Here is a 27,881-nt window from a genome sequence, read left to right as displayed (position 1 = left end):
TCAGCAAGTGCCAGAAGAGAGCACTTCTCCCTCCTCCATTCCCCTACACAAACCCCAATATAGAGTGACAGAGGGCTGCTGCCGTTTAAATTACACACTCTCAGCCTCTTTTGAAGGACAGTTCCTGCTCAGAGCACCATCCAGCCAACTCCCCCTCTTGCAAAACTTATCATTATCATGGAGTATATGGGAGCACATTTAGCTTTTAAGTCACGCTGGCACAAGACAGATGAAGAACTGTGTCGACACAGCATGTCTTTTGTCTTGCACAAGGCTATTCAGACTGACTTCTTCCAGAGTTACCTCTATCTGCTGGAGAAGCTTTCCCTGGGTGAGTAACATGAGTGTGCATGTCCAGTTCTGAAGGCATTGTGCGAATTATAGTAAATAATTGCTTTGTTAAGTCCTATCAGAGATACTGAAGAGCTATATAAATCCCAGAGTCAGTTTTATTCTTCAGCATCCATTGATGTGGCACAGTTTTTTATACATCATTGCCATAATGGCAGCATAGAGTGGTCAGATGGATGGAGGAGATAAATTTAGGTTTCAGGTGCTACTTCTTTTGCTACCCTTAAAAATGTATTGAGCTGCTAGGAGTTCAATGGTGAAAAGCTGTATTAGGAACATGAAGCCTTGATTTCTGGTTCTCTGATGTCCCGATTTGTTGTCTTTTAATAAATCAATAGCTTGTACATAAGTGATTCTTCTGAGGGTGCAAAAGTGCTGAAGAAAGATGGAGGTGATTTTTCACCTACATTCTGTAATCACAAATCTCTTCAGTAAGTCACGTAGTACAGTTATTGACTTGGTCTGAAAATACTTCTGAAAGAGTTCATTTGTGGCCAAATTCCAGTGGGGAGCTGCTGGATATAAAATATTGAGTCATATATATTGTAGGCACAGAAATAGGATTTAAGGTCTATTGAAAACCTGGCTCTGACTTCTCACAAGCCACAAATCTTCTCAGAACAAAGCATCAAAAAGAAACCATGTATTGTTTTGGACAGTCACTTTCCTGATTGCATTCTGCTGAGTATACCGAATGTTAGAACCATAGGACCTAGAGGTGAAAAGAAGCTGTTAGGTCCCATCTTGTCTGCCACACTGGCCAGATTGTTCAATACAGGATAATCTTGAAGGCTTTGTTCACATTCAGAGAAACTTTTAGGGCAGTAGATCACATTAGCTGATCATATGCAATTGCCTTTCATACCAGTGCAAATTTTGCTGAAGATCCAGGGATTTAAACATCTCTTACAGAATGGAACCAATTTTGTGTTTTGCAACATTTCTATAAAAATACAAGGAAAATTTGAAATCATCTGGAGGCTACCACGGAAGGTAAATTCTCTCCAACCCAGTTACTGAGAAAAGGGGTAAAAAGAAGGAAAGAAAGAAAGATTTTCTTAGTTATTGGCTTCCATAATCCCCAGAAGTTCATGAAAATGTTAGCACCTTAATTTTAAGGCTCAACAAGGCTTTTAGGATGATCTCGTCTGACCTCTTGCATAGCACAGGGCAGAGAATTCCACAACAAGTTGCTGCATGAAGGCTGTAATTTGGGGTCAGACAACAATGTATCTTTGGACAGGCAAAAGTGTATCAAATCCTGATGTAAGAGCTCCAAATGACTATGAATCCACCAGGCTGAATGTCTCAAACAACAACATGGTAAGTTGTTCCAAGGGTTCACCCACTATCACTGTTAAAAAACTGTCTTAAGGGTATTTCTGGTCCAAATCTATCCAAGCTTTAACTTCTAGGCACCGGGTCTTGTTATGTCTTGGTCTGATAGGTATCTTGACCTCGCCTACATACTTAAAGGCTATAAACAAGTCACGTATTTTTTCTTTTACATCTTACTCTCTCATTCTCAGACAGATCTTGAATCATTCCTTCTCTTCTTCTCTACAACCTTTGCACTGCATGAGTGTCTTGTCAGCATGTCCAGTTTAGTTACTGCCCCTTGTTATGGTCTCTTATGTGTGGGGAGAAAGGGCAGTGATGTCAGTAAAATGGGGCAAGTCTAAATGTCCAGACAGCATTATCATTTCAAGTTTAGTTTCACTGGTGACATATAGGGGGTGCACGTGGGTGCACGTGCGCCCCCTGAGATTGGCGGTGCACCCCCTGCAAAAAGTGCCTCTGACACTGCTGGTGGCACCTCTGGGCAGTAACTGCTCATCACCCCCATCACGCTGCTGACACCGCCCTGATCACCACTGGCCGCTGCTGCTACTGCTGGCGGTGTCTGCAGGTGGTTGTCGACTGCTGGTCAGTGCTCACCACCCCTGCCCCTCCCACCCACCGCCGACAGTGCTGCGGCTGCCTGGGAGCTTACCTCTTGCTGCCGCCATACTCCCACTGCCAACAGCACCGATGCAGCCTGTGAGAGTTTGCTGTGCCCAGCCTCCAGGGGCATGCAGCATTCATATTTAGTTTAGTGGGGAGCAAAAATGAATGAAATGGCAGGAAAGACAGCAGTAACAGTATCATATGTAAATTTTAGAAGGCTGAGTCACAACACCTGCAAAGGTTGGTTTCTTAGTGTATCCTCTTAATCCCTATCGTCACATAACAGAGCTAGGATCTTGATTCAGCAAAGCAATTATGATTGTGTTTAAATTTAATCACAAGTAGTTTCCATTAAGGTCTAGGCTCAACCTAACATTGTTAAGCTCCAAGGGTGTCATCCAGATATACTAGCCCCACTAGCACTGAGCTATGAGTTCTATACTAAGCTTCTCAGAACTTACATATGAGCTATGCACATCTGGTATCAAGGCCATTGATATAAACATGTCATTTTACAGACAAAGTAACATATTTTTCTTTATAAATCCAATATGTGAGTGAATAAAAGCTTCAGTCTAGCAATGCATTTATAAGTAAATGCTAACTTTAATTCCAAGAGCAGTCTCATGGATTTCAGTGTAACTACTCAGATGCTGAAAATTATGCCTGTAGTGTACGTAAGTGTGTACTTAGTAACTGATGATGAAGTGAGATCTCTTGTAAAAAAAAACAAACAAAGTCCAGTCAATTTATATGGCTAAATGTTTGGCTCTTGAGCCCCATATTGTCCAGGGTTTGAATTATGGGGGAGCTTATGGGGGCTGAGCCCCCATAAGAGCTGAGAGCTCCTCTGTAAGATTTGAAAATCATAACTTGGGGGCTCTCCAATTCTATTAGGGCATCATGATGGGGAGCCCAGTTTTTTTTGCAGACCCCCACCAGGAGTCAAAGTGTAATTCAAACCTATGTCCAAATCTAAACTCTTGTTCAATGGGGACAAAGTTCACCTTTACATAAAACAGGCCTTAAGTGTGAATTAACTCGTCCATATGCCTTAGGCTGGCCCTGGTTGTGGGATGAATTCTACCTTAGGGTTGCATCTACACAAGGCATTTACTGTAGAGTTGACTAATTAGTTCCACAGTAAATGTCTCTCATCTACATATGCAGTGCTATTAGGCAGGAGTAAACTAATTCACTCTGCAGCAGGATAGTATTTACAAATACAAGTAGTATCCTGCTGCAGAGTTTTTTACTCTACAACAACACGTGTAGATGCTGGAGGAGTTGGCTGTGGCATGAGGGTGCTTCAGTGGTGGGGCTGCCTGCTGGCTAGCCCTACACTGGAGCACTCTTGTGGTCCAGCCAGCCACTCTGCAGCATGTTGTGCTGGGGTGGAGCAGTGCCAGGCTGGAAGGTTGACCCTCAGAGCCCCCTGCCAGCCAGGGCTGCCACAACCTGGCTCAACATGCTGTGTTTCTAGACACCCATGTAAATTCAGCCCCTGGGAAGCAATCAACTCTGGTACGATAAGTGTCAGAGTTTATTGTTTCATGTCCTCAGCTGAAAAATGTGGCTTTAAATTGATGCATAAGGAATCAGTCAGAGGCTGCTTTCTCTATGGGGTACTCAGGGGTATGCTCATAATGGAACCCAATCAGTGCCTTGCAAAGTCACCTGGAGCCACAAAAACAAGTTCAAAATTGAACTCTTAAAAAATATTTGCAACTTCCATTCCCACAAGCAATTTTGGATGAGTGAACCCCACAAATAAGAAATATGAGATATTATAACTGAGAACAAGGTTGAATTTGATCACCCTCATTGGGTGTTACCATTTCTCTAGTGGCTTTGAACAGGAGAAGGTTGCTTTGGAAACCTGAGAAACAAAACACTGAGTTGACACACAAGAAAATCATAGGGCTGACATTTTGGACTTTGCAGAGGAAAAGGGTTTAGGTAAGTGTTCATTGTCTGGCCCAGGGGACTGGCATTTGCCTCTAGGTCACTGCTTTGCATCCAAACCAAGTTTGTAGTGACTGAAAATTACTACCATCTGATGACTGTTTGGTAACCTTTACAAAATGAATTTCTGGTCTCAGTCTGCTTTCTAGTGGGTCCATCCTAAGTATTGCCTCTTAGAGTTCTTGCCAGCAGGTTCAACTAAAAGACCAAGAATGTACAGAAACATGCTATTTCTTGCTTTATTAAAAACATTTCTTTAAAAGCAGCGGCATGGCTTCATGGGAAGCCATTTACTCTTGAAAATGTTACGTGTGAGTAACTGCCCTTAAAATCTCTCTGCAGCTATGGGGCATTGCATTCTAGCTTGGATACTGCAACCCATCTTATAAATACATTGCAATTAAACTTTGGATCAATAAATATGTTTCTTTTGTTCCTTTCCAGTCAGTAGTGAATAACAATGTGGCCTGATTGGAAACATGAGACTCTTCCTTTTCATATGTGGAGAGAGACAGAGGACTTATGTGAAACCATCCATGATTGAACTGGATGCTGTACCAGGACAGCCTGGTCCTTTAAGAGGTGGCAGAAAGCCTGTAGTAGAGGCCCAGCTGTGGTTGAATAGCTACTCAAGGAGTACCTACAGGCAGTTAAAAACCCCAGAGGGAAAGCAGGGAGCTTGAACTAGGGGAAAGGAATGGTCCACAAGCAGGAGAGGGACTGAAAGATAAGCATTGTGCTAAGAAGGGCCAGGGAGAGGGCCCTGCTTACTACCTGGAGAAGGATCATCGGTTTGGTGTGTTAGTTTGTTTGTGTGAGCAAGAACTCTCTCTGCATTTCAAAAGGGCTGGAAGAGCTTTGGCCAAAGTCAGGCTGCCAAGGGCAGCAGGCTCACTTACAGATGCATAAACAAACCCGCCAAATCCTACCATCTTGCTTATGGTGAGATAAACCAACAGACGGCATGTAGCTGAGGGCTTATGAAAAAACTAGGTCCTGACCACAGATCCCAGATTCCGAGTAGCATTGCTCTCTTGTGATATCTTGACAGGGGTGAAGTTTGAGTAGGGGAAGTTATTGTTGCTCTGAACAACAGTAATTTATACCACTTATGGCCCACAGTTCCCAGCACTACAATACAAGCAGTCTGTTCACTTCACTCCCTTCCGTCCAGCAGAACAGCATGAAATGCCATCTCTTGACAAGCCCAATAAAACTCCTTGAGCGGATGTCAATAGAATCTTGTAAGCTGGCATCCAAGAGTCTGCAGACTAGCCTCATACATGGGCTAGACTACAGTATACAGAGACAGACGATGAAGCTTCTCAGGGCAAAAGGATATCACTTCTAGAAGAAAAGAACAATGACCAATGGGTCCTTTTATTTCCCAGGGCTTGACAGTTGCTGAAGTCACGGTTTTAGACAGGACTGGTTGCTACTTCCTTGTTTTTCTTTCTTCAGTCAAATGTTTCTTTTGAGTATGTGAAAATAATCAGTGGAGTGTGTAAAACCCCCGGGTTTGACCCTTGCTGGGCTTAATGCTTACTTGTGGTATATATTTCTCAGGCATAACATAAATGTGTAATGGATTAAAGCTTTAATAGTATCCTTTCAGCAGTTGACTTAAGCAGGTGATGACAAGAGGGGCTGGTAATGCTGCTTTTGTTGGATGAAGGAGATCCTTGGCATGCTGCTTATATGTAACCCAATAGCACTATTCTGTTCAGAGTGGTCTTTGGTGGTAATTATTCCCCATCCTACTTCCTCTGTCCCTCTCTCATTTACCACTGTAATGTCACTCCTACCCTGAGGATGGGCAGGCACTCATTCTGCATTCCCTGCTGAGCCTGCTGCCCTCAATAAACACATTCCACGCTTATGTTCAGGGCTTGTGGCCTGACTCTGCTCCGCTCTTTGGAGAGCATGTGAGAGTGCCTGTTCACTAGCTGGTCAGAGGAAAGTATGGTACCTGGATAAAAATTACAGGCAATAATCCCTTAGTAATGTAAAGGTACAATAGAAGGCAAGGTCATAACAGTTACAAGCTGAACACATCATGTTCCTACCCTGTCATTTTATTTATTTATTCCATGGGGAGGTCTCTGTTTTCATTGTTGCCTATAATGCCTTACTGGAAAGGGATTTGGCACTTGTTCATTTCCACTTCCTCATTTGCACTGGAGATCTGCAGTGGAGCAGGTCACATACTGTAAAACAATGTTTGCAGATATTTCTTCCACAGCTGTTCCAGTGTTAGGTTCAGCTTTCCCTTCTTCTTGCTTGCTATTCATAGCCAGTCTTGTGATTTGGGTTTTTGATTACAGTAACATTCAAGAATGGCTGGTTGTCATTCAAGAACATGAACAAGAGCATGTGAGCATGAACAAGAGCATTTTCCATTGCTACTTTCCAAACAAGCCTTTTTTGGTGAATTTTTAATAACCACTAAAAATGTAGGCCAACTAACAAAGACTCGTGACATTTAATGAAAGAAAAGGGGAAATTAATCAGATACCAAATTGAGAATTCAAATTTTAGAAACAGCTGTGAACACATTATTCCTGTCATCAGCAAACCATGTAGCAACAATATAAAGCTCAAATGCTTCAGAATTGAACAGGGAAATCTAAATTTCAAACCTGGGTGCATGAGAATTTTTAATTTAATCGCTGACACTGATTACACCTCTTTTGATCCATGGCAGATAAAGGTTTACATCCTGATGCTCTCCAGCAGTGGTTCCTAGTCTTCACTGATCAATGAGTAAGGCTATAATTTTGGTACAGTAAGTTTTAGTGAATTTCATGGCAGAGGTCTGAAAAAAGGTCATGGAAGCATGTTTCCTGCATGCTTACAAGAGCTAGACAGTAGTTTCACTGATTGCATTTCTCTGCTACAATGCATTGCTTTATGGGCATGGTAGTTTGAAGAGCTATTGACTCCATTCTTTCTTATAGGCCAACATCTTTGACTGAACTGCCTCGCCCCTGATCCTATATGTTCTTCCATCTGACTGGGTGGCAAGGTGCATCATGCAAGTCAGAGGGCTTCCTCATTTTCACAGTCCCATTGACCTCCATGACTGCTTTGACATAATCGTAGCCTTACCCATGAACAACAATACTGAGCCAGTTGTACTTTGCTCTCTGTCAACCTGAAGAAGCATATTATCTGTAGAAGCAAAATTTCTTATGTCCATGGCCTGTATCAGAGGGTCTCAGGGGCCATTGATTGGGGATCACTGCTTTATTAATCACCTCTCTTGTGTCACACATGCTCACTAGGCATGGGCAACTGGTGCTGCCTTAGTCAGGGGGGCACGTGTTCCCCCCCCAGCGACCAGTCAGTGATGGGGGGCCCCCCCTTGGCCAATCTTCCTGAACCTGTGGCCGATCGTGAGATGGCTGATCATTGCAGCCATTTCTGGAAGTGGCTATGGCCACGTCTGGGAGTACCACAGTGCTCCACTCCTCGGCCAGCGCTTGCAGGGGGGGCACCGGCACTCCTGCCTGCCCTGCCTACCTATTGCCTAAGTGGTAAGTGCAGCCAGTCAGGGGCTACACCGGCACTCTCGGGGGTGCACGTGCACCCCCATGCATCCCCTACATGTTGCCACCACCACTAGGGCCTAATCTTACAATTCACTCTGCAATTAACCTTTGCACCTATGCCAAACAGAAGTACAATATTACAGAATAGTCATAGAATTCTTTACTTCAGGGGTGCTCAGCCTTCAGCCAGAGTGATTGCATCTGACCCACAGGGCTCTCCACAGGGTCAGGAATTTGGTGGCGGGGGAGTGGTGGCCATTAATACAGCCACCCTGCCCCCTGCCAAATTCCTGAATCCCAGGCCCCATGCACCCTTTTCCCCCTGTGGGGTCAGGCCATGCTCGATCTCCTCCCCCTGCCCTGAGGCTGAGCTATGCCCCCTTTCCCCTGTGGGGTCAGACTGGAGCCTGACCATGAACCCTTTCCCCCAGGGGGCTGTGTTGTGGCCAGGTCATGCCCCTTTCTCCTCCCCGTGGGGCCAGGTCACATCCTGCCCCTAGATAGAGCTGCAGGGCTGGGCTCAGGCTGGACTGCTCCCTGCACCCCTCCTTGTGGCTGGATGGTGGCCACCATGCTGGCCCCGGACACGGGATCAGAATTACTATCTGGCCCACAGTTGGATCAGGCACTGCCAGGGAAAAAGGGCGAGCACAATTGCATTACTTAAATGTATTGATGGGACCATTTACTCCTCTTCAGCTCACTCTTCACACATTTTTAAATGACTACATAACATCCAAGGCAGGAAGGAATGAAGCTCCCAGACTCTAAGACCTGAGCCTCATTATAGTTTAAAAAGTTTCACGGCACACCCTTTAATACTACCCACAGCTTTACTGTGTAGCAGAGACTTCAGTGCTCAAATTTGCATAAATGCTTGCTCTAAAATATGAAACATTCATCTATAATGGAACCATCTGGGAATGTATTTCTGCAATTACATAAACAAGGTCTACATCTGGACAGCATGAACATTCCCAAGAGATGCAGAGTTCCCTCGGCTTGAAATAACTGAAATGTAGGTTAAAAGCTCTCATACATTGCAGGATTGAACCCCCAAGAAATATTCTCCTTTTTGTGAATCAGAATTTTACTAATCTCAGTATTACTGTAAATTCAAAGATTTTACAATCTTCCTTCCCCCCAGATAAAATAATCTAGTCATACAATTATGTGTATAATGATAATAATACTCATATTTTTTTCTATATGCAGTGAAACTTTATGCTTTAACCAGTAAAGTGATCAATGGGGAGATGCAGTTCTATGCCAGAGCCAAACATTTCTACCGAGATGTGCCAGCAACAGAGGAGGGCATGATGGGAGATTACATCGAGCTGTCTAATATAGACATTGAATCCTCCAGGGAATTTCTTAGGAAGTTTGTTGGGGTGAGTCATCCAATCCTATCTTTTGCAAGAAGCAAGGGCTATCTGTCACAATTTACATGGATTGTGCCATGGTTTTCTTAGGACTTGATCCTGCCAAGATGACCATGTGGTTTCCTGCCCTTGTACAGAGCTCCAGACTTCCATATGGAGGTGCAGGCTTACTTCTTTTTGTAGGATTAGCCTGGGGTATACAGAAAACACCACTGGCTTTGGTGGGAGTTTTGCTTCTGTACATACTATGGTGTCAGGCCCATTCTGATTGGGAAAGCAGAAAATGATAGGCTTGATCAAGCTAATGGTCCTTCTAGACTTGTGTCATGACTGCTTCTTGCAGTTCCCATTTCTAAATATTTCTGAGGAAGGTGTAAGAAACCCTAAATTAGGCAAATACAGAGTAACCTGCTCAGAATTAAACTTTCCTAACTGTAATCATTTAGAACCCATTTATACTGGTATTTAGACAATGTGGATAAGCACCTAGTATGGTTTTAAAAGCACTACATTGACTTCTGTTTAAATCATTACGTTTTGGTGAGAAGCTGTATGATCTATACGATTGCTCATAACCTTGTAAGCCAGAAACTCCTATGCTGTAATTCCTACTTTACCAAGAATTTGCTGAGTGGATTCGGGTGAATTGCATGATCTCAATGGGCCAAATGCTAGATTTTACTTCACCCTATGCAAACTTGTTGAAATTGGGCATTATTGAGAGCACTGTCTCTTTGTTCCTGCATCTGTAATAAAAAGCTAACATCATATTCATTCTTATCTCCAAGGATGTAATGGAAAAAAATTAGTCAATGTCTGTGCAATGCTTGAAAAAAGTGCCAAAATGATTGCTTTTTCTTCAAAGAGACTAGAAGCACTGCCAAGAAGGGGATGTTCACAAGAGATTAAATTTATTCATGTGCCTGGAGCCAGCCAAAAGCTTGCCCATCACTGGAATCCCAATTAAGTCCTGATATAAAGATATAAGTGAGGCTCAAATAGTACAAAATCCTATGCTGGTCCTATGCACAGGGAAAGATTTCACCCTTTCTGGAAACAGTACAGATTTGTGGGTTTCTGAGCAGCAAGCTGATATCACACTGTTAATTGCTGTTCTCTCTGAAACTTGAAAAAGAAAGTAAGGTTTGTGTCAGTGCTTCTACATGGCAAAGAGAAATCATATCCAATGCATGAGACAAATTGACAGCTACAAAATACTGAAGATCAGAGTTCTTATTTCAATTTTTAACCCAGTCTCTTTGATACACTTTCCTCACAGAACATTATGTGATTATCAGAACATTGATTATCATCAGTGACATCCTGATAGCCCAAGACAAAAAGAAATGGGAACATTCAGGGTTTGTTAGTTCTGATCAGGTCTGGATGAACCTATTCTCTGTTCATGTGCAGTTCACTAATCATGTTGGTTATTGCATGCAGGTTTATATTTTTTTCTAATTACTGCAAAGTGAATTGAACCCACACAGATACTAAATCATTTGTTTGGTATGCATATGCCTTCAATGCAGAGTTTTGGGTTTTTTTCAACAGACTTTGAAGTTGAAGTTTTGTTTTGGGTCAACCTCAAATATTTTCTTTAAACTAAGATAAAGTATCTTAAGGATGTCCCATTTCCTCCACTCACCCCAAATTTAAATGAAGAGTTAAAAAGTTAAATTGAAAGAGTTAAAAATGAAATATTTGGCAGCAGGGCAGGGTGGCAGTGTTAACTGTCACTGCTCCCCCACCTACCACTTGGGTGTTTGGCATTATTTAGGCATTTAAACATTTTTTTCCTACTTTTTAGTAAAACATTTTCACCAAATTCAACCTGATTTGACACACAGGTTTGATCTCCAGCAAACTCAATTTTTTGGCAAAATTGGCATCCATAAAAATAATTTCACTTGGCTTTACTGAAGTTATTCTTCTGAACTTAGCCTATATCAACTGAGGGCTGCCACACTTGAAAATAAACCTCAAGTGATTGTGTCCACAGCAGCATTGCATTCCCTTAAATGTGGCACTAAGACTTACGGGGGAACACTCCATGATTTCTAATGCAATAAGAACCATGATTCTTTCCCAGTGAACTATAGCAGAACATGTCCTGTCCAGGCACATGGAGGAAATTATGGGGTAGTGCTGGAAGACAACCAACTCATTTATGTTTTAGCCTATAACTTCCTTGTCAGACCAGCCTAGTTAAATTAAAAGCATTTCTATGCTTGAATTAAGGAGTTTTATATGTGAACTGCACTCAAATTGTGGGAAACGCTTGAGTTAAGATATCAGTTAACTTTGAAGTGAAGACAAGCTCCAAGTTGTCTTTGGTTTGACTCGCTCTTAAATGTATTATCAGCATAACCATATCAGGAAGGGGTATTTTTGGCTATATCAGTAAAAGCCATAATGTAGTTGCAATTATATTGGGGGTAACACTTTTGTCAGAATTTGTTGGCAGTAAAAAAAAATATTTCATTTCAGTGTCCTTGATGAGCAACATTTCCTCGCCCACAACTACTGAGACCAAGGTTTTAAAACAGTGGTCACCAACCAGTAGATCTCGATTCACCGATAGATCTTGGAACCTCTTGTACTAGAACTCAGAGCCTCTTGAAGTCAATCCTAGGCTGGGGTGGGGGGCTTGAGTGCCCATATGCATGCATGAATGCATGCACCCCAGCCCAGCAGGTCAGTCCGTTGGGAAGGGAAGGGGGCTAGATTGAGGCCCCGCGCTGAGGGACAGTGTCATGGAGGCAGGAGCAGGCGTAACTTGAGTGGGGCCTTGGCTGGGTGGGACTTACCTGCTGGGGAGGTGCATCCCAAAAAACTTTTTCTCCCTCTGCCTTGATCCGTCCCTGCCTTCCTTCCCCACTTGGAAATAAACCTCAAGTGATTGTTGGGGGTGGAGAGGGGTTGAGGGGGGTGGCGATAGCAGCACGTGGTAGATCTTGGGTTGCTTTTAAATGCCAAAGGTGATCTCTTACTTAAAAAGGTTGGACACCACTGATTTAAAATGACAGGAACATTATTTGGAAAAAAGAAAGAGAGAGAGAGAGAGAGAGAGAGGACATGCATAATTAGCTAAGGAAAACCAACAATTTATAAGTTAACTATAGTAGGTGACACCTCTTCCCTGCCCCAGGGTTTCTTGGCAAAACTCTTAACCTAAGTCCTCCCCTTACAGTTGTGAGTGACAGATGAGTTAGTGAGCCAAGCCTCCCTTCCTCTCCTTGCTTATGTGCTACTCACAGTTCATTGTCCACAGTTGGCAGAATCCAGCATTTTGGCAGGTCCATTTCTCATCTGTCAGGGCTGTGTGCTCCAGTGCTTCTACCACGTACTCTTACTGAAGTGACTGCATCTCTGGAGGGGGTAGAGAGGTCCTCAGACTCCCTCAGTGAGGCTGCTGCACTTGTAGCTTCAGCCCAAGAAATCTCAATTGTGCTTGCCACTTCACACTGCCTTCATGCCATTTCACCTCTGAAGCTGCCTCTGTACTATCTCAGTCTTCAAAGATTTAGAAAAACCTCACAGTCCTTGCCAGACAGAATAAGGTCCAGGAGGCATGCACTGCCCCCACTCCCCCGCGGCTCTTCTGACCCACCATTCTACAGTGCAGCCACATGAGATGCACTGCTTTTTTCATCCAATTGCAGACATAGCATTTTATTATTCCTGGATTCAAAACAATGGTATTTTAACAAGAACACTCCAAACTACCATGTAACAGAAATGCAAATGGGACCTGGCCCATACAGCCCTTTTTCTTCCTTCACATGTGGCTATAAAAAAGAGGCCCTCAGCTGTGTCCATTTAGACTTCTCTGGTAGCTCTGAGCCTTGTTTCCCCAAGTTCAATGGTATTATCAGTGAGCTTCCTTCTTTTTTATGGCTTCAGGCCCTACAGCCTGTACTGACTTAATTGGTATGTGATTTATCCTTGTGTTGCTTATTTTACTACCTTGATCTGGGACAAACTATCCTGGCAAAAACCCTTTTATGTCAAGATAACTGGATAAATTGTGCCTCTTCAATTATTCCTGCATAGTTAAACCAGCAAAACTTTAAAGTGCAGATAGGTCTTAACTGCAGGGCAGGATGGCTTATACACGGGATATATGAATCCCCAATGTTAGAAGGTTCAGAGCATTTTGAATTGGACCAGTGAAAAACAATGTAGTGAAAGACCTACTAGGTCACCTAGCACATTCTCCAGGGATGAATGAAAGAAGCTCAAATCCAGGAGAGACAACAGCTCTTGAACACTTTTGCAACAGATTTTGCTTGCTCAGCCTGAACATCTTGAAGCCACAGTATGTACACCCCCCTCCAGGCTTTCTGCATCTGGAATATCTGAATACAGTGTTAATGTGCATTCATAGGCTCATTTGTAAGGTATCTGTGATGCCTAATTTGTGGGCTCAGGTGTGCATGAGATGTGAATAGGAGGAGCTAATTTCTTGGCCCGAGCTTGTCTCAGAGGCCATATGGATATAGTCATAGCTGTTATATCGGTTATAATTGCAGCATAGCTTAGGAAACACTTCAAACAGAGCTAGCTAAACCAGCCATTACAGATATTGGTAATAACACTCTTCCTTTTACATTACAGGTAAGATTATCTCTTACCAGAAACCTGTAGCCTCTAGTGTTTGCATTTTTGTGCTGATTTGCTCTTATGTGTAACACAGCCTTCTTTTAATACCCTAAGAGGGCAAGGGGCCTAAGGAAGGATACTTTGTGTCCAAAAGCTTGTCTAATACTTCTCCAAACTATACAAATAAAACCTGTGGGTGACTGTAGATGTGCAGGAACACTGCTCCAAAGTGCTGTAATTACAGCATGTCAGGGCAGCCTTCGTGTCTCATGTATTCAGCATCCCTGCACCTCAAAACAGTGGCAGGGGCACTTTAACTAAAGTTTGTCAAACAAGCTTTAGTTAAAGTGCCTCTGCTGCCATTTTGAAGTGTGGGACCCTGAATACACAAGACACTGTGGGTGCTTTAATTAGAGCAGATCTAAGAGACACTCTACACATGCTTTGGGGGTGGGGTGCTTTAATTAAAGATGTCCCTTGTTTGAGGCTAAGATGTGAGATCCATTGGGTGGGAGTTGTAGCATTTGACTGCTGTGCCGCTGTGCCCTACACAAGGGCATATGGCACCCAAACTCCCATGAGGTACTAGGGTGCTATTTTGATTTGGTTGAAATTTTTTCTTTTAAAAATATCCTGTTTTCCAACCAGCTCTACCTCCAGCTTTTCACTGTTGCCCCCAAGGCAGTTCTAACCTCTTCCTTCTGCTGAATTGCCATGGAAATTCATCTCAGAGTGGACTGAGTCAGCTTCTTGTCTGTGTTGGCCCTCACAAAGGATTCCTTATAAAAGCACAAACTTGTCCTGTGTCTATACTATGAGCTCCTAGTAGATAGCATAGGAATGAATAATAATGTTTAATGTTTTGGCTAATTAGGACTGTTTTTGAACAGGCACTCTCCAGCGGCAGCTGGAAATGGGGACTCATGCACTTTTGGAAACAAAGACGGATTAATCTCCCTAATTGTACAGACTGAAACCAGTAGAGTGACTAGTGGCAAGTGAGATTTTTCTGTGCCCTTGTATACATTCAGCAGTTACTACACGTAACTAGAAGCAAGCCAGGATATTTATAGCAATGATCTCTGTACTATCATTTGACCTTAATAATTTGCTGAATTAATCATCAAAGAAGTGCCAAGGAAGCAATGATATACAGACCTGTGACATGATCTATTTTCAGCTATGTTGGAGTGGGTTATTGTGGGGGAGGAGGGGAGTCAGTGGCCCCCAAAACCCCATGATCCAGAGCTAACAAATCTATTTTACACCCCTCGGGGCAAAATGCCAGGGCGGGGACATTCACTGTCCACAGGTATGCACAGAAGAAAGCCAATGAGGCTGCCCTGCCCACTATAAAGGAGATGCCGGTGGCGGCTCAGGAGGAGGGACTGGAAGGGAGCAGCGGCGGAGCGGATGCCAGTGGGAGCGCCCGGGCGTGGACGCAAGTAGCCTGGCGGCACGGGAGGACCTTTTGGGGTAAGGGTAATCCCCAAGGGGGTTCGGGATCCAGGAAGGAACCGGCCCACCCCGGACACTGACTGTTTTGAGCCAGCTGGAGCGGCTCGACCCGGCAGGAGCCGGAGGACCATACTTGCGCTAATAGAGGTGCACTTACAGAGGGTAAAAGTGCCCCAACTGAGATTGAGAGGGGCCAGTGGACCCCATAAGGCTCTCGAGCGAGCTGAGGAGTTAAATGGAGGCTCGGAAGAGGGTACTAGCCCCACAGTGGACAGGGAAGGACCGGGAAGGCTCGTGAAAGGCCCGAACAGCCCCAAGCTCCGGGGAATACCTGGCTGTCAGTATTAAGTTGTTTCCTTATCTTTCGGTTTATGGGCCCCGGGCAGGATACCATGATAAGGGGGCTGACCAGATTGTTGCTCACGTCATGGAGGTACAGGCGAGGGTGTAGCGGCAGAGGAGCCCTCGACAACGTGGGACCCCTAGGACCCAGGAGTCTCGCCTGCGGACTGACACATGCCGGATTATCAACACTGAACCAGGAGATCATCAAAGTCGTGGCCAGCGGTCCGGAAGCGTTCAGCCTACAAAGGAGCGGTTCCTGGTGGTTTACCCAGAGGACGGTCCCAACGCGGGGAGGCGGAGGTTACGGCAAGAACCAACGACATCGGAGCCACCCCCCGACATCTGGTGCATTGGCTTGGAAACAACAGCGGCTTCCTAGCTGAGATTGAGGAACCCGGATGGAGCACCAACAGGTAATCACGGTGACGGAGTCACTACAGCAGACAATGAACTTAATGGCTCAAGTTTTGCAGCAGCAACAACAGCAGGCCACGAGGCAAACAAGCATACAAGAACACATGCTCCAACAACAGGTTTGGGCTCAGAGGGGGCCATGGGATTTCAGGATGCCGAAAATGTCTAGGGAAGATGACCCAGAGGCATTCCTTGAGACATTTGAGAAAGTGGCCTTAGCAGCCGGGGTGGAAAGGTCAAAATGGGCTGGCTACCTAGGAGTCCTGCTGATTGGACAAGCCCAAGCCACATACAGGGCAATGTCCAGGGGGGACGCACAGGACTACGACAAAGTGAAGTCAGAAATCTTGAGGCGGCTAGATATTACACCGGATCAACACTGCCAGGCCCTCCGAAGGGAGAAGTCGGGAGAGGCGAGAGCCCCTCGCATCTTATGGCAACACCTGGCGGATGAGCTGGACAAGTGGCTTAGGCCTGAGTTGGCCTCAAAGGAAGAGATATGTGACCAGGTCCTCATGGAACAATTCATATCGGACTTAGACGAAGATACACAGAGGTAGGTGAAGAGCCATTGCCCCGCCTCGTCAAGGGAAGCCCTGCGGTTAGCAGAGCAATTTGCTATGGCTCAGGGCGACCGCTGCAAAAGCAGTGGGACCAAAGGAAAAGTCTCCACCACTAGACAAGACAAGGAAAGCAGGGGAAACAGAAGGGGGAGCTCCACAAGTCTAACATCCTTCCTATGTGGGCGGAAGGGGCATTTCATCAAGAACTGCCCACAGGGACTTTGACCCAGGCTGGCCAAGGGCACAGAATCTCCCGATGACCAGAGGGGAATAGAAGAACCCACAGAGACAGAGGCGATGGATTGTGGGGTCGGAGACCACGAAACTGAGGGAATCCAGCCCCTTCCTGAAGTTCGCGTGTGGGTCAGTGGGCATCCTGTCACGGCAGTAGTGGACACAGGCTGTGCCCAGTCCCTGGTGTGCCCCTCCCTGGTGGAGTGGCAACAGGCTCGATGATGTCCAGGTGTACACATGCTATGCCTTCATAAGCAGAAGTCGTATGTAGAAAGACGGCTGCTGGACATACAAGTAGGGGGTACCAGATGACAAATGCCGGTGGTCCTAGATGAGGGTATCCTGTACCCCATGATCTTAGGGCAAGACTAGCCGGAGATCTATGAGATAATAACCACACTTCGGCAATACAAGGACTCAAAGGACGGGCTCGCCGGAACCGCGTCCGAAGAGACAGATGAGGTTGAAATGGAGGCCCTAACAAACACCAGCCACTTCTGAGAGGCCCAGGAGAGCGACTGAGAGCTGCTGCTGTTCCGGGAGATGGAAGCCGAGCGACTCGCTGTCCAGGTAAGGCCCCCCGAACAGGAAAGGCCAATACCCAGGGTAGAACTGAGAAGAGGGTTATTGTATAGAATAAAGGCAGGCCGGACTAAGGGAGAGGAACTGGCCCAGCTAATTATACCTCAGTCCTACTGAAAACCCCTCCTGAGACTAGCCCCTAACAACCCTCTGGGAGGACACCTGGGGAAACATAAAACAGAGGCCTGACTTGCGCAATGGTGTTTCTGGCCTCACATGTATGAGGATATTCAGAGATACTGTAAGGCTTGCCCGGCCTGCCAGAGAGTAAGTCCCTACAAACCCCCAAAAGCACCCTTGCAATCAATGCCAGTGATACGGGAACCATTCACTCAGGTAGCATTAGATGTGGTTGGTCCGCTGCCTCGGAGTGCAGGGGGACATCAGTTCGTGTTGGTGTTGATTGATTAAGTGACCCACTTCCCAGAAGCTATCCCACTGAAAACCGTCACAGGGCCCAAGGTGGCCAAAGAACTGATGAAGTGGGTGGCCAGGTTTGGGATACCAAAGGAGATCATAAAGGACCAGAGAACAAATTTTATGTCAGCTGTGTTGGGAGCCTTATGCAAGGTGCTGCGGGTGCGCCATTTAAGAACTGCTGTGTATCACCCTCAGACCAATGGCCTGGTAGAACATTTTAATGGAACGTTAAAAGGGATGCTACGGCGATGCATGCAGGCTGAACCAAAAAAATGGAACTTGATGGTTCCGCCCTTATTGTTTGCCATCAAAGATGCTCCTCAGGCCTCATTAGGGTATTCACCTTTCGAGTTGATATTCGGACCCCGGCCTTGAAGCCTGCTGGATGTAGTAAAGGAAGGGTAGGAGGCCGAACCAGATCCGGGAAGGGGAGCCTCCACACATGTACAGAAGCTTAGGGAGCAATTACGGGCAGTGAACAAAATGGCCCAGCAGAATTTAGAGTGGGCCCAGGACAATCAGAAAGAAAAGTATGACAGCCAGGCCAAGACGAGAGAGTTAAAGGTGGGGCAAAAAGTGTTAGTTTTATTGCCCAGTTTGACCAGTAAGTTTGTGGCAAGATGGCAAGGACCTTTTACCATCACTAAGAAGGCAGGCCCGGTTGACTATGAGATATTACGGCCAGGGGCTAAAAAAGAGCGACAGATATACCACGTTAACCTCTTAAAGGAGTGGCATGAGCCAGAGTGCCTGTTAATCTCACGTGACCCTGAGACGGCCGGATCCGGAACACCCTCTAGTAGCGATAAAGAGAACGACAAACTGCAGGACCAAATATCAGTAGGGAAACAGTTCCAAGATAACCAGCTCTCCCAGTTGAAGGAATTAATAAGGGAATTTAAGGATGTCTTCACCGAGCAGCCCGGAAGAGCGGTAGGGGTCGAACATAAGATTATTACCAAGGATGGACAGATAGCTAGGGAAAGGTGGCGCCGAATTCCCTATTATAGACTTCAGCCCATAAAAAAGGAACTTGGAAAAATGCTAGAGCAGGGAATTATTGCTCCTTCATACAGCCCATGGCGTAGTCCACTAGTTGCAGTGGAAAAACTAGGTGGGAGCTTAAGACTGTGTGTGGACTTCAGAAAATTGAATGCTATGTCCCAGTTTGATGCGTTTCCAATGCCCCAGGTCAATGAACTGGTAGAATGCTTAGGGCAGCCAAAGTTTATTTCTACCCTTGACCTATCTAAGGGCTATTGGCAAATACCATTAAGAAAGGAAGACCAACCGAAAACAGCATTTGGCACACCATGGGGTTTGTTTGAATTTAAGAGGATGCCATTCGGCCTGAATGGGGCTGCAGCCACATTTCAAAGATTGATGGACTGGATCCTGGTGCCTCATCAGGGCTACGCCATGGCCTACATTGACGATATTGTAATATATATAGAGACTTGGGAGCAGCACCTAAAAGCTCTCAGGGCCATTTTACGAGAATTAAGGCAGGTGGGTTTAACTGCCAACCCAAAAAAATGTGCCATAGGAAAAAGGGAAACCAAGTATCTGGGGTTCTTGGTTGGACAAGGCCGCATAAAACCCCTCATGGATAAAGTAAAGACCATCTGGGATTATGTAGCTCCCACAACCAAGAAACAAATGCGGGCCTTCCTCGGGCTGGCGAGCTATTATTAAAGGTTCATCCCTGAGTTCGCCAAGATAGCAAACCCTCTAGTTGAAATCATGAAAGGGCGCAAAGCAGGCAACGTCGAATGGAACGAGAGACGACTAAAGGCACTTGGAGACCTAAAAAAGGCCTTGTGTCAGGATGTAGTTCTACATACACCCAACTTTGACCTCCCTTTTACGCTACAGACGGACGCCTCAGCTTACGCCCTGGGAGCAGTGTTATCTCAAGAAGTAGAGGGAACAGAGCGACCGATAGCCTATGCCAGCCGGCGACTCAATGTCCATGAAGAAAGGTATTCTACTATCGAAAGGGAATGCTTAGCGATCCTATGGGGAGTAGATTAGTTTAGAGTCTACCTCCTGGGGCGTGAATTCAAATTAGTCACAGACCATGCTCCGTTAAGATGGCTGAACACAGCCAAGACTGATAATGCGCGCATCACACGTTGGGCTCTGGCCCTCCAACCTTTTCAATTCTGGGTGGCGTATAAACCAGGAAGGGATAATACAGTCGCTGATTTTTTGTCAAGGTGCAGAGAGGAAGCACCAGGGGATAGTAAGGATGAAGAGCAGGGACAGAGGAAGGAAAGAGTAATGCCCAGTAGTGTCTTGAGGGGCGGGATATGTGGGGGAGGAGGGGAGCCAGCGGCCCCCAAAACCCCATGATCCAGAGCTAACAAATCTATTTTATGCCCCTCGGGGCAAAATGCCAGGGTGGGGACACTCACCGTCCACAGGTACACACAGAAGAAAGCCAGTGAGGCTGCCCGGCCCACTATAAAGGAGACGCTGGCGGCGGCTCAGGAGGAGGGACTGGAAGGGAGCGGCGGCGGAGCGGATGCCAGTGGGAGCGCCCGGGCATGGACGCAAGTAGCCTGGCGGCATGGGAGGACCTTTTGGGGTAAGGGTAATCCCCAAGGGGGTTCGGGATCCAGGAAGGAACCGGCCCACCCCGGACACTGACTGTTTTGAGCCAACTGGAGCGGCTCGACCCGGCAGGAGCCGGAGGACCATACTTGCGCTAATAGAGGTGCACTTACAGAGGGTAAAAGTGCCCCAACTGAGATTGAGAGGGGCCAGTGGACCCCGTAAGGCTCTCGAGCGAGCTGAGGATTTAAACGGAGGCTCGGAAGAGGGTGCTAGCCCCACAGCGGACAGGGAAGGACCGGGAAGGTTCGCGAAAGGCCCGAATGGCCCCAAGCTCCGGGGAATACCTGGCTGTCAGTATTAAGTTGTTTCCTTATCTTTCGGTTTACGGGCCCTGGGCAGGATACCATGATAAGGGGGCTGACCAGATTGTTGCTCACGTCATGGAGGTACGGGCGAGGGTGTAGGGGTGGAGGAGCCCTCGACAATGTGGGACCCCTAGGACACAGGAGTCTCACCTGTGGACTGACACGCGCCGGATTATCAACACTGAACCAGGAGATCATCAAAGTCTCGGCAAGCGGTCCGGAAGCATTCAGCCTACAAAGGAGCGGTTCCTGGTGGTTTACCCAGAGGATGGTCCCAACGCGGGGAGGCGGAGGTTACGGCAAGAACCAACGACATCGGAGCTACCCCCCGACAGTTATCTAATAAGTAGAAAGAGCCAAATTCCTCCTGAATGTATCTCCTCCACAAGCAGTGATGTTGCAGCAAAGAAGGTAGCCCATAGCTCTCATATCAACCCTCAGTCAAATGGAACAGAGAAGGTGTTTATATTTGCCCTTAATGTGTTTTCTTTAAGAGATAAATTAGGCTGGGGAAGCTCCAAACACACAGTTGATGCCTGTACAATGTTAAAATTCCTGTTTTACAACTGAGCAGCAGGCTCCTAAGAGCCCTTTTATAGCTGGATTAGAAGTTCCTGCTAAAGTTAATGGTGAGATATAACTTCCATTATACAGATCCTTTTTCAGTGGCTCATTATTTTCTCATAAAATTTCCTTAGGGGTTGCAATTTTTCATGCCTGATCTCTGTCCTGAGAATTATTTTTTAATGCCTGGAAAAATAATCCATTTGGCTTCAATCTAAATTTTAGTTCTGTTGAGCTCAAGCATGCCTATATTGACTTCATTCAGACACAGCTCCTTTAGAACATCTCACCGCATGCTTTTTTGGAATACTAGCTCTTCAAAGACAGTTCTCAGGTTGGGGACTCAGTGCATGCTGTTTTCTTTGTTAAGACTTAATTGTATTTAGTCAGTGGGGCATTATTCTAGCTTTGTGACTAGTTGGTTTGGGTTGATGTGCAGGGGTGAACAGCTAGCAACTGAATTTACAAGGATTCTACGAGATAGGTGAACTTTCAGGGAAGACTAGGAACTTGGAAGAAGATTATGCTGATCTTTGTGTTGGGCAAATGGCTGCTATTAAGAGTGTTTTTAAATTGCCATGTTTATATGGTTGTATTCTAGAAATTTGGAGGGAAATCCAGTAGAAATCATATAAAAGACTCTTCTACTTAAAAATGTATTTCGTAGATAATAGTAAACATTTATAGAGCGTCTTTCATTCCCAAACATTGTAAACTACATACAGTGCCAGCACTGGACTTTACAGGGACCTTGTCAGAGGCTAAGGCCAGGGTCTTTCTTCTTGTCCATCCACATGCTAGATGACTTGCACTGGTATTCTGTAGATATGACCCAATTTAATGCAGTGAGGTCCTCTATAGCCTTAGGCCCCAGAAAACTGCACTGGTCGCTTTTTCTGGTATCATCTCTGTATGTATATTGGAGTTACTTTCCTCACTATTGACATGTATCCACTCTGGTATGGAATTTGGCAGCTGCTAAGAGGTGAGCACAGGTCTATGACTCAGGAGGTCCTGAGCTCCATACATTTCTTAGTAACTGTTGTAATATTTTGTACTTTTCACAAATTAATGTCTCACTGTATTTCTATGATAAGTCAGGGGTGCTCAATCTCTGGTCCACAGGCCAGATGCAGTCCTCAGAGCCATTGCTGTAGGGCTCCTCACAGGCTGTGAAATCTGGTGGTGCAGGAGCAGTGACAGCTAACACTGCCACCCTGCTCTGCTGCAAACCCCAAGCCCCATGGGGTCAATTGGAGTTAAGCTGCTTTCCCTTCCCCCTGCGTCTGGATCTGGGATGGGCCATATCCCTTTACCCTCTCCTTCCCTACAACCCCTGGCTAGATTGGGGCTGGGCCATGCCCTCTTCCCCCACCCCTTCTCCTGCCAGGCCAGATTGGGGTAGGGCCATGGCCTCTTACCCGAGCATGGTGCTGGGCTGGGGCTGGGTCATGCCCTCCCCACCATGCAGCTAAATGGTGCTTATTGCACCCAGCCCGTGGTGCGGGATCAGGACCATGGGATCTGACATGTATGGAGTAGGCATTGTCCAACTGGACCAGTAGGGAAAAAGGCTGAAAGGTTCAGCCAAACTGGAGAACGTGGGAGACAATAGGTAACCCACCCTGAAGATTTTACTATCCTGTCAATGTTATTTGTAGTCAGAATTGTGTTAGCTAACTCAGTTCTTCACAATCATGCCTGGATTAAATAAAATGTTGTTAGCCAAAGCTTTATTGTTAGTTCAGGGCCTGTTCCCCCAGAATGCGTTGAACTCATGGTAAATTCTACCCAGGAAATTTAACAGTAGTTGAACCTTGTATTAATTGCTGTGTCATGACCTTAGCACTAAGGGCAAGACATAGCAAGAAGACTGAAGGATGATATACAGGCATTACTGAAGCTTTTTCAGAATAAGATAAGAAAGATGTGTGGATGGCTCCAGAGTTTGCCCACCATTTGGGATGCTCGATAAGAAAAGAAATGCATTGAATGCAAGAAGATTCCTGACGCAGTAAACAAGTGAAGTGTAAATATGGGTATGTTAGAGCACACATTGAGCTTGCCCCCCTCCACCATTTTGCTGCAGCTGTACAGCACACCGCTCTTCTGGACAGATAATGCCTTGCTGATTGGTTGTTGTCTTTACATGGTCCTAACTAATGAACTAATTGAGCTGGGTTGGCTGGTCTCCAGAGCTTGTCTTAAAAGCAGCAAAGAGTCAGCAATGCTATAATGGAAACAAGTACCTTAAAGAACCATTCCAAATTAAGAAAATTGAGTTTAGTATAAATTGAATAAGTCCCTTCTTTTTACCCTTCAACCTTTCTATAATATCTTACATGCCAAACCATCTAAATATGGACAATCTATGAAGCTCACTGCTTTTGGAGATCAAAGTTAAAAATGTAGATGGATGATTTGATGGTTGGTAATACTGTTTTTAATTTTACACATGAGATTTAATCCAATCTTGCCCATCAGACTCCAATCTTGTGCATCCTGTCATAGGATTTCAGCAAGAGAAAGGAGAGACTGCCTATCACTGCTAATGCTGACTATGTCGATCCCAAAGGGCATTGACAAATTGACAATGTGCATAAGAAGGAGTTTCCTTGTCAGAATAAAATATTTGCTAATCATGGGCCATGTCTACACGTGTGGTGAACTGTGCAGTTGTTACTGCATGGTCATTTAGTACTTGCATAAGTACTAAATGACTGTGCAGTAACTGATGTTACTGCGTAGTAACATCACTGTACAGTTTTTTTTCCCAACACTATGGCACAGTGGCAATAAGCTACTGAAAAGTAGCTCATTACTACTGTCCCATAGCATTGCATCACAGTTAGTGCCTGGCAACACTTCTGCATGACAGCAATGAGCTTGTTGGTACTGTGCCATTGTGTCTCATGTAAATGGGCTCCTGGAGGCCAAGTACTAGACTTCAAGGATAAAAAGCCTAAACTGCTTAGTAATTCCTTGTGTCATTCAGGTGGTACTAGACCTACCTTTCAATTAGTTTTTTTATGCTTTACAGGGACCTGGGAAAGCTGGCACTGACTGTGCCTTAGACTGCGGGTCTGGGATTGGCCGGGTCAGTAAGCATGTTCTTTTGCCAGTTTTCAAGAGTGTGGATCTGGTAGATATGATGGAGAACTTCTTGGATGCAGCCCAGAACTATCTGCAGAGAGAAGGAGACAAAGTAGAGATGTACTATTGCTACAGTCTTCAGGAATTCACTCCAGCCCCCCAAAGATATGACGTCATCTGGATTCAGTGGGTTTCAGGTTAGTTCAACATCAGCCATATATCTGTGAATACATGTCCATAATTTACAGCTATATTGCATTAAAATGCAGCTTCTAAGAATATTGAGGTTGCAAAGTTATGCCAAATGTGGAAATTCTAGATTTAAAAGTGCCTCTTCTTGGGTTTCCAAAGAAGGTGACATTAAGAGCACAGGAAAGAGATTTTTCCTTTTGGGTCTATGCCCTGACATGCCAGCAGCTATCAGTTGCCAAGAGAGGTAATTGCTGGGAAAGGACTCTTTGGTTCTGCAGCCCTGGACTGAGGCATGCATGCTCAATAAATTTGGGGATGGCATCTACTTGGTTGGTCAGTATATGGAAGCTTTTTGGGGATGGAGTATGCTCCATGCAAATGTACTCTTTAGAGAATTTAGTTGCTAAACAAATCTCTACTGAGGATGGTAAAAATGAGATCTTTCAGAAGCTTTTACCTTTTCCCTTATATATGTCATTCAGTTATAACTGTACTGTGTCCCATAACACTCACCACAGTTGTGCTTGTGTAAACCATATCTTCCAGTCCTGACTGAAGTATACCAGGCAATGGAGAATCTGCCATTTCCCTTGAGCAGCTGTTTCAACGGTTCATTACTGTTATTGGTAAAATTTTGTACCTTATTTCCAATTTGAATTTATCCCACTTCTATTTCCAGCCACTGATTCTTGTTTTGCCTTTTGCTGCTAGAAGAAAAATTCCTTTAATTTGCAGTATTTTTGCATTGTGGAGACAGTTGTAATAAGTAGAAGTGGGAATCCATGACTTCTGTTGACTTTAATCCATGTTTATTTCTACGTAGAGGTCTAAATATGGACTTAAGTCTGAAGGCATGTACTTGAGTAATTTTAACAGGGTTTTACAGCAAGGGGTGTGGCAGCAATAAGAATAGACTACAGTAATCTATAAATTCCAGTCCTCTGCTCTAATGATTAGAATTGCTTACCTCAATGAATAGATTATGAAGAAGCAGATAATCAAGACCCAGCTCAGCTAGGATCAGCCAGGTCCTGTCTAAATAGTTAATCATGACCTTTTCTGTCTCTTTGCTTCTAGGAAATCTGACAGATAGAGATCTTCTGGAGTTTCTTATCCGGTGCCAAAATGGCTTGAAGGATAATGGTGTTATCATACTCAAGGACAATGTGGCCCGAGAGGGCTGTATCCTGGACCCACTGGACAGCAGTGTGATCCGAAACCTAAACATCCTCCGGAGCCTCATTGAAAAGAGTGGACTCATCATCTTGCAGGAGGAGAAGCAAGAGGGCTTCCCTGAGCAGTGTGTTCCTGTCTGGATGATGGCCATGCAAAAAGACCTCAGCCATTCCTGGGGTGGGCTCAGAGAAGCCTGAAATATGACCAAAACTTGGGACTTGCAATGAGAAAGAAACAAGAGGAAGTATCTACTTTGTTAACAGTGTGCCACTAACTGGAGTAGTTTGTCTCAGTGTGATCAGTAGAGTAACTGCACCTAAGTCAGGACATCAAGGCATTATACTATATCCTCCCTCAAAAGCCCTCCTCTCTGCAAAATGACTTCCTTAGTTAACCAGATAGGCATGAGAAAAAACTCATCTATTAGCAAATAAGTAATCCAGGAGTTTTCAAAGAAATAAAGTAATTTTCAGGAGCCTAATTTGAGATACTGCAAAGAACCCTCAGGGTACATGCTCAGCACTTCATGAAAATTAGTGACCTTTAAGATTAAGATGCCTCAATTTGGAATACAAACCATTTTATCCCTGAAAATGTGGGTCTAAATTTTGGCTTGTGTTCCTATTGATATCTTAAAATGATTTAAATTGAAAAATTAAGGCAAGTCTCATGTTTGTTTTCAGTTACACTGCTTGTTTGTATATTTTTTGTGCAACTAAATCGGTTAATACAGCACAACTTGTCCTGTTAGTTTCACTTTTTCCATAATGAGTTTCACTTCCTGGGTCCCCTGCTCTAGAATGATACTGCTATATTATGATTCTTAATGTTCCATGGGGAAATTTAAATAAAAAAAATATACATGTTCACACTGAAATGTTGTGAAAATCTTTCTGTGCATATTAAGTTGCAGAAAATAGTCTTCTAAAAACAAAAGTCTAATGTTCACAGCAGAAACCACTTGAAAGGCCTTTTTACCATTCATACTGCCATAAATTTATTTTTTCCCACATTCAAAACAAGTCTGCCACCATATGCAGAGCTAATGGGATTTCATGGAGTGTTAACAGTGAGACTATAAGATGAACTAATACAATATTGCATTAATTAACAGTCATAAAACTGTGGCGAGTGTTAGTGTAAACCAAAACATCTATGATTTATGTGCAAATGGCAGATGGCTGAGCTTGGGTTTGATGTTATTAGCACTCACACATGCCCTTACCATAAGGCTATGCAATCTTGCCCCATTCACACACACTCAAATAGAGCTGTGTGAGGAATGATCTATTTCATGAAGGATTCCAAGGTTTCAAAATGTTGCTTTATTCAGAATGAGAACAAAAATATTGTGGATAGTGTCTAGGAAGGAAAACTTCAAAATCAGCTTGATTTAAAAGTTTTGTTTTAACAAAAATCAAAGCTAAAAACAAAACGTCATTTCAAAATAAGAAATTAAACAAAACCAAACATATCATGAGTATACAAGTCAAAAGACTTTTACCTTGGCAAAACTTTTTTCTTAGGTTTTTTTTTTTAATGAAATTCTGATAAATTCAACCACGTTTTGTGAAATGTTTCACTTTTGACAAAACATCATATTCGGGTGGGATATGGTTCTATCACAGTTTCTCCAGGTAGCCCAATGTGCGGTTATGTCTGTTAAATATTAATGTGAGTCAGATTAACCTATGTAATATCTTGATGCCAGTACATTCATCTGTATTCCTTTGAGTGTGTGCTCATTCAGATGTATTTTTTACTGTATGTCATTCTTCCATAATTTTTAACTTGCCAGTTGTAGAACTACTATTATCTCTGAGTACTCAAAGTCCGTAAAAAAATGTTTTTTACCAATCAGTTCTTAACAATAACTATGCTCTTAGTGAGCAGTTCCTGCTAATTCTGGCTTTAAGGGAAACAGCCCTGGTGCTTGGGGGACCATTCTTGAATATTATGTGACTTCCAGAAACTTACATGACATAGATTCTTGTAAATCACATGGCAAGAGAACCAGATTCTAGAGCCAAAGAGCCAGATGACAGATGCTTCTGGAAAGTATTGGCAAAGTCTTCCCTTTTAGTCAACTGGTGACAGAAGATTAACCCAGAGACA

General features: G+C 44.5%; 1 protein-coding gene across 1 annotated transcript; it reads left to right on the top strand.

Annotated features, from left to right (window-relative positions):
• The first annotated feature begins 128 nt into the window (after positions 1-128).
• Positions 129-26,778, top strand: METTL11B (methyltransferase like 11B). Its single transcript, XM_019531641.1, has 4 exons — positions 129-331; positions 9,030-9,205; positions 24,346-24,595; positions 25,668-26,778. The coding sequence occupies exons 1-4, from the start codon at positions 178-180 to the stop codon at positions 25,961-25,963; spliced, it is 876 nt and encodes a 291-aa protein (XP_019387186.1). The 5' UTR covers positions 129-177; the 3' UTR covers positions 25,964-26,778.
• Positions 26,779-27,881: the final 1,103 nt, after the last annotated feature.

The sequence above is a fragment of the Crocodylus porosus genome, unplaced genomic scaffold, assembly GCF_001723895.1.
Source record: "Crocodylus porosus isolate Cpor-Errol unplaced genomic scaffold, CroPor_comp1, whole genome shotgun sequence".
NCBI classification, from domain to species: domain Eukaryota; kingdom Metazoa; phylum Chordata; order Crocodylia; family Crocodylidae; genus Crocodylus; species Crocodylus porosus.
The sequence above is the reverse complement of the archived record's forward strand: the minus strand, read 5'-3'. Positions and strand labels throughout refer to the sequence as shown.

Coding starts and splice junctions, on each gene's coding strand:
- METTL11B (XM_019531641.1), top strand. CDS start 178: ATGGAGTATATGGGAGCACATTTAGCTTTTAAGTCACGCTGGCACAAG. Junction 9,206..24,345: donor TTCTTAGGAAGTTTGTTGGG/GTGAGTCATCCA, acceptor TATGCTTTACAG/GGACCTGGGAAAGCTGGCAC. Junction 24,596..25,667: donor CTGGATTCAGTGGGTTTCAG/GTTAGTTCAACA, acceptor CTTTGCTTCTAG/GAAATCTGACAGATAGAGAT.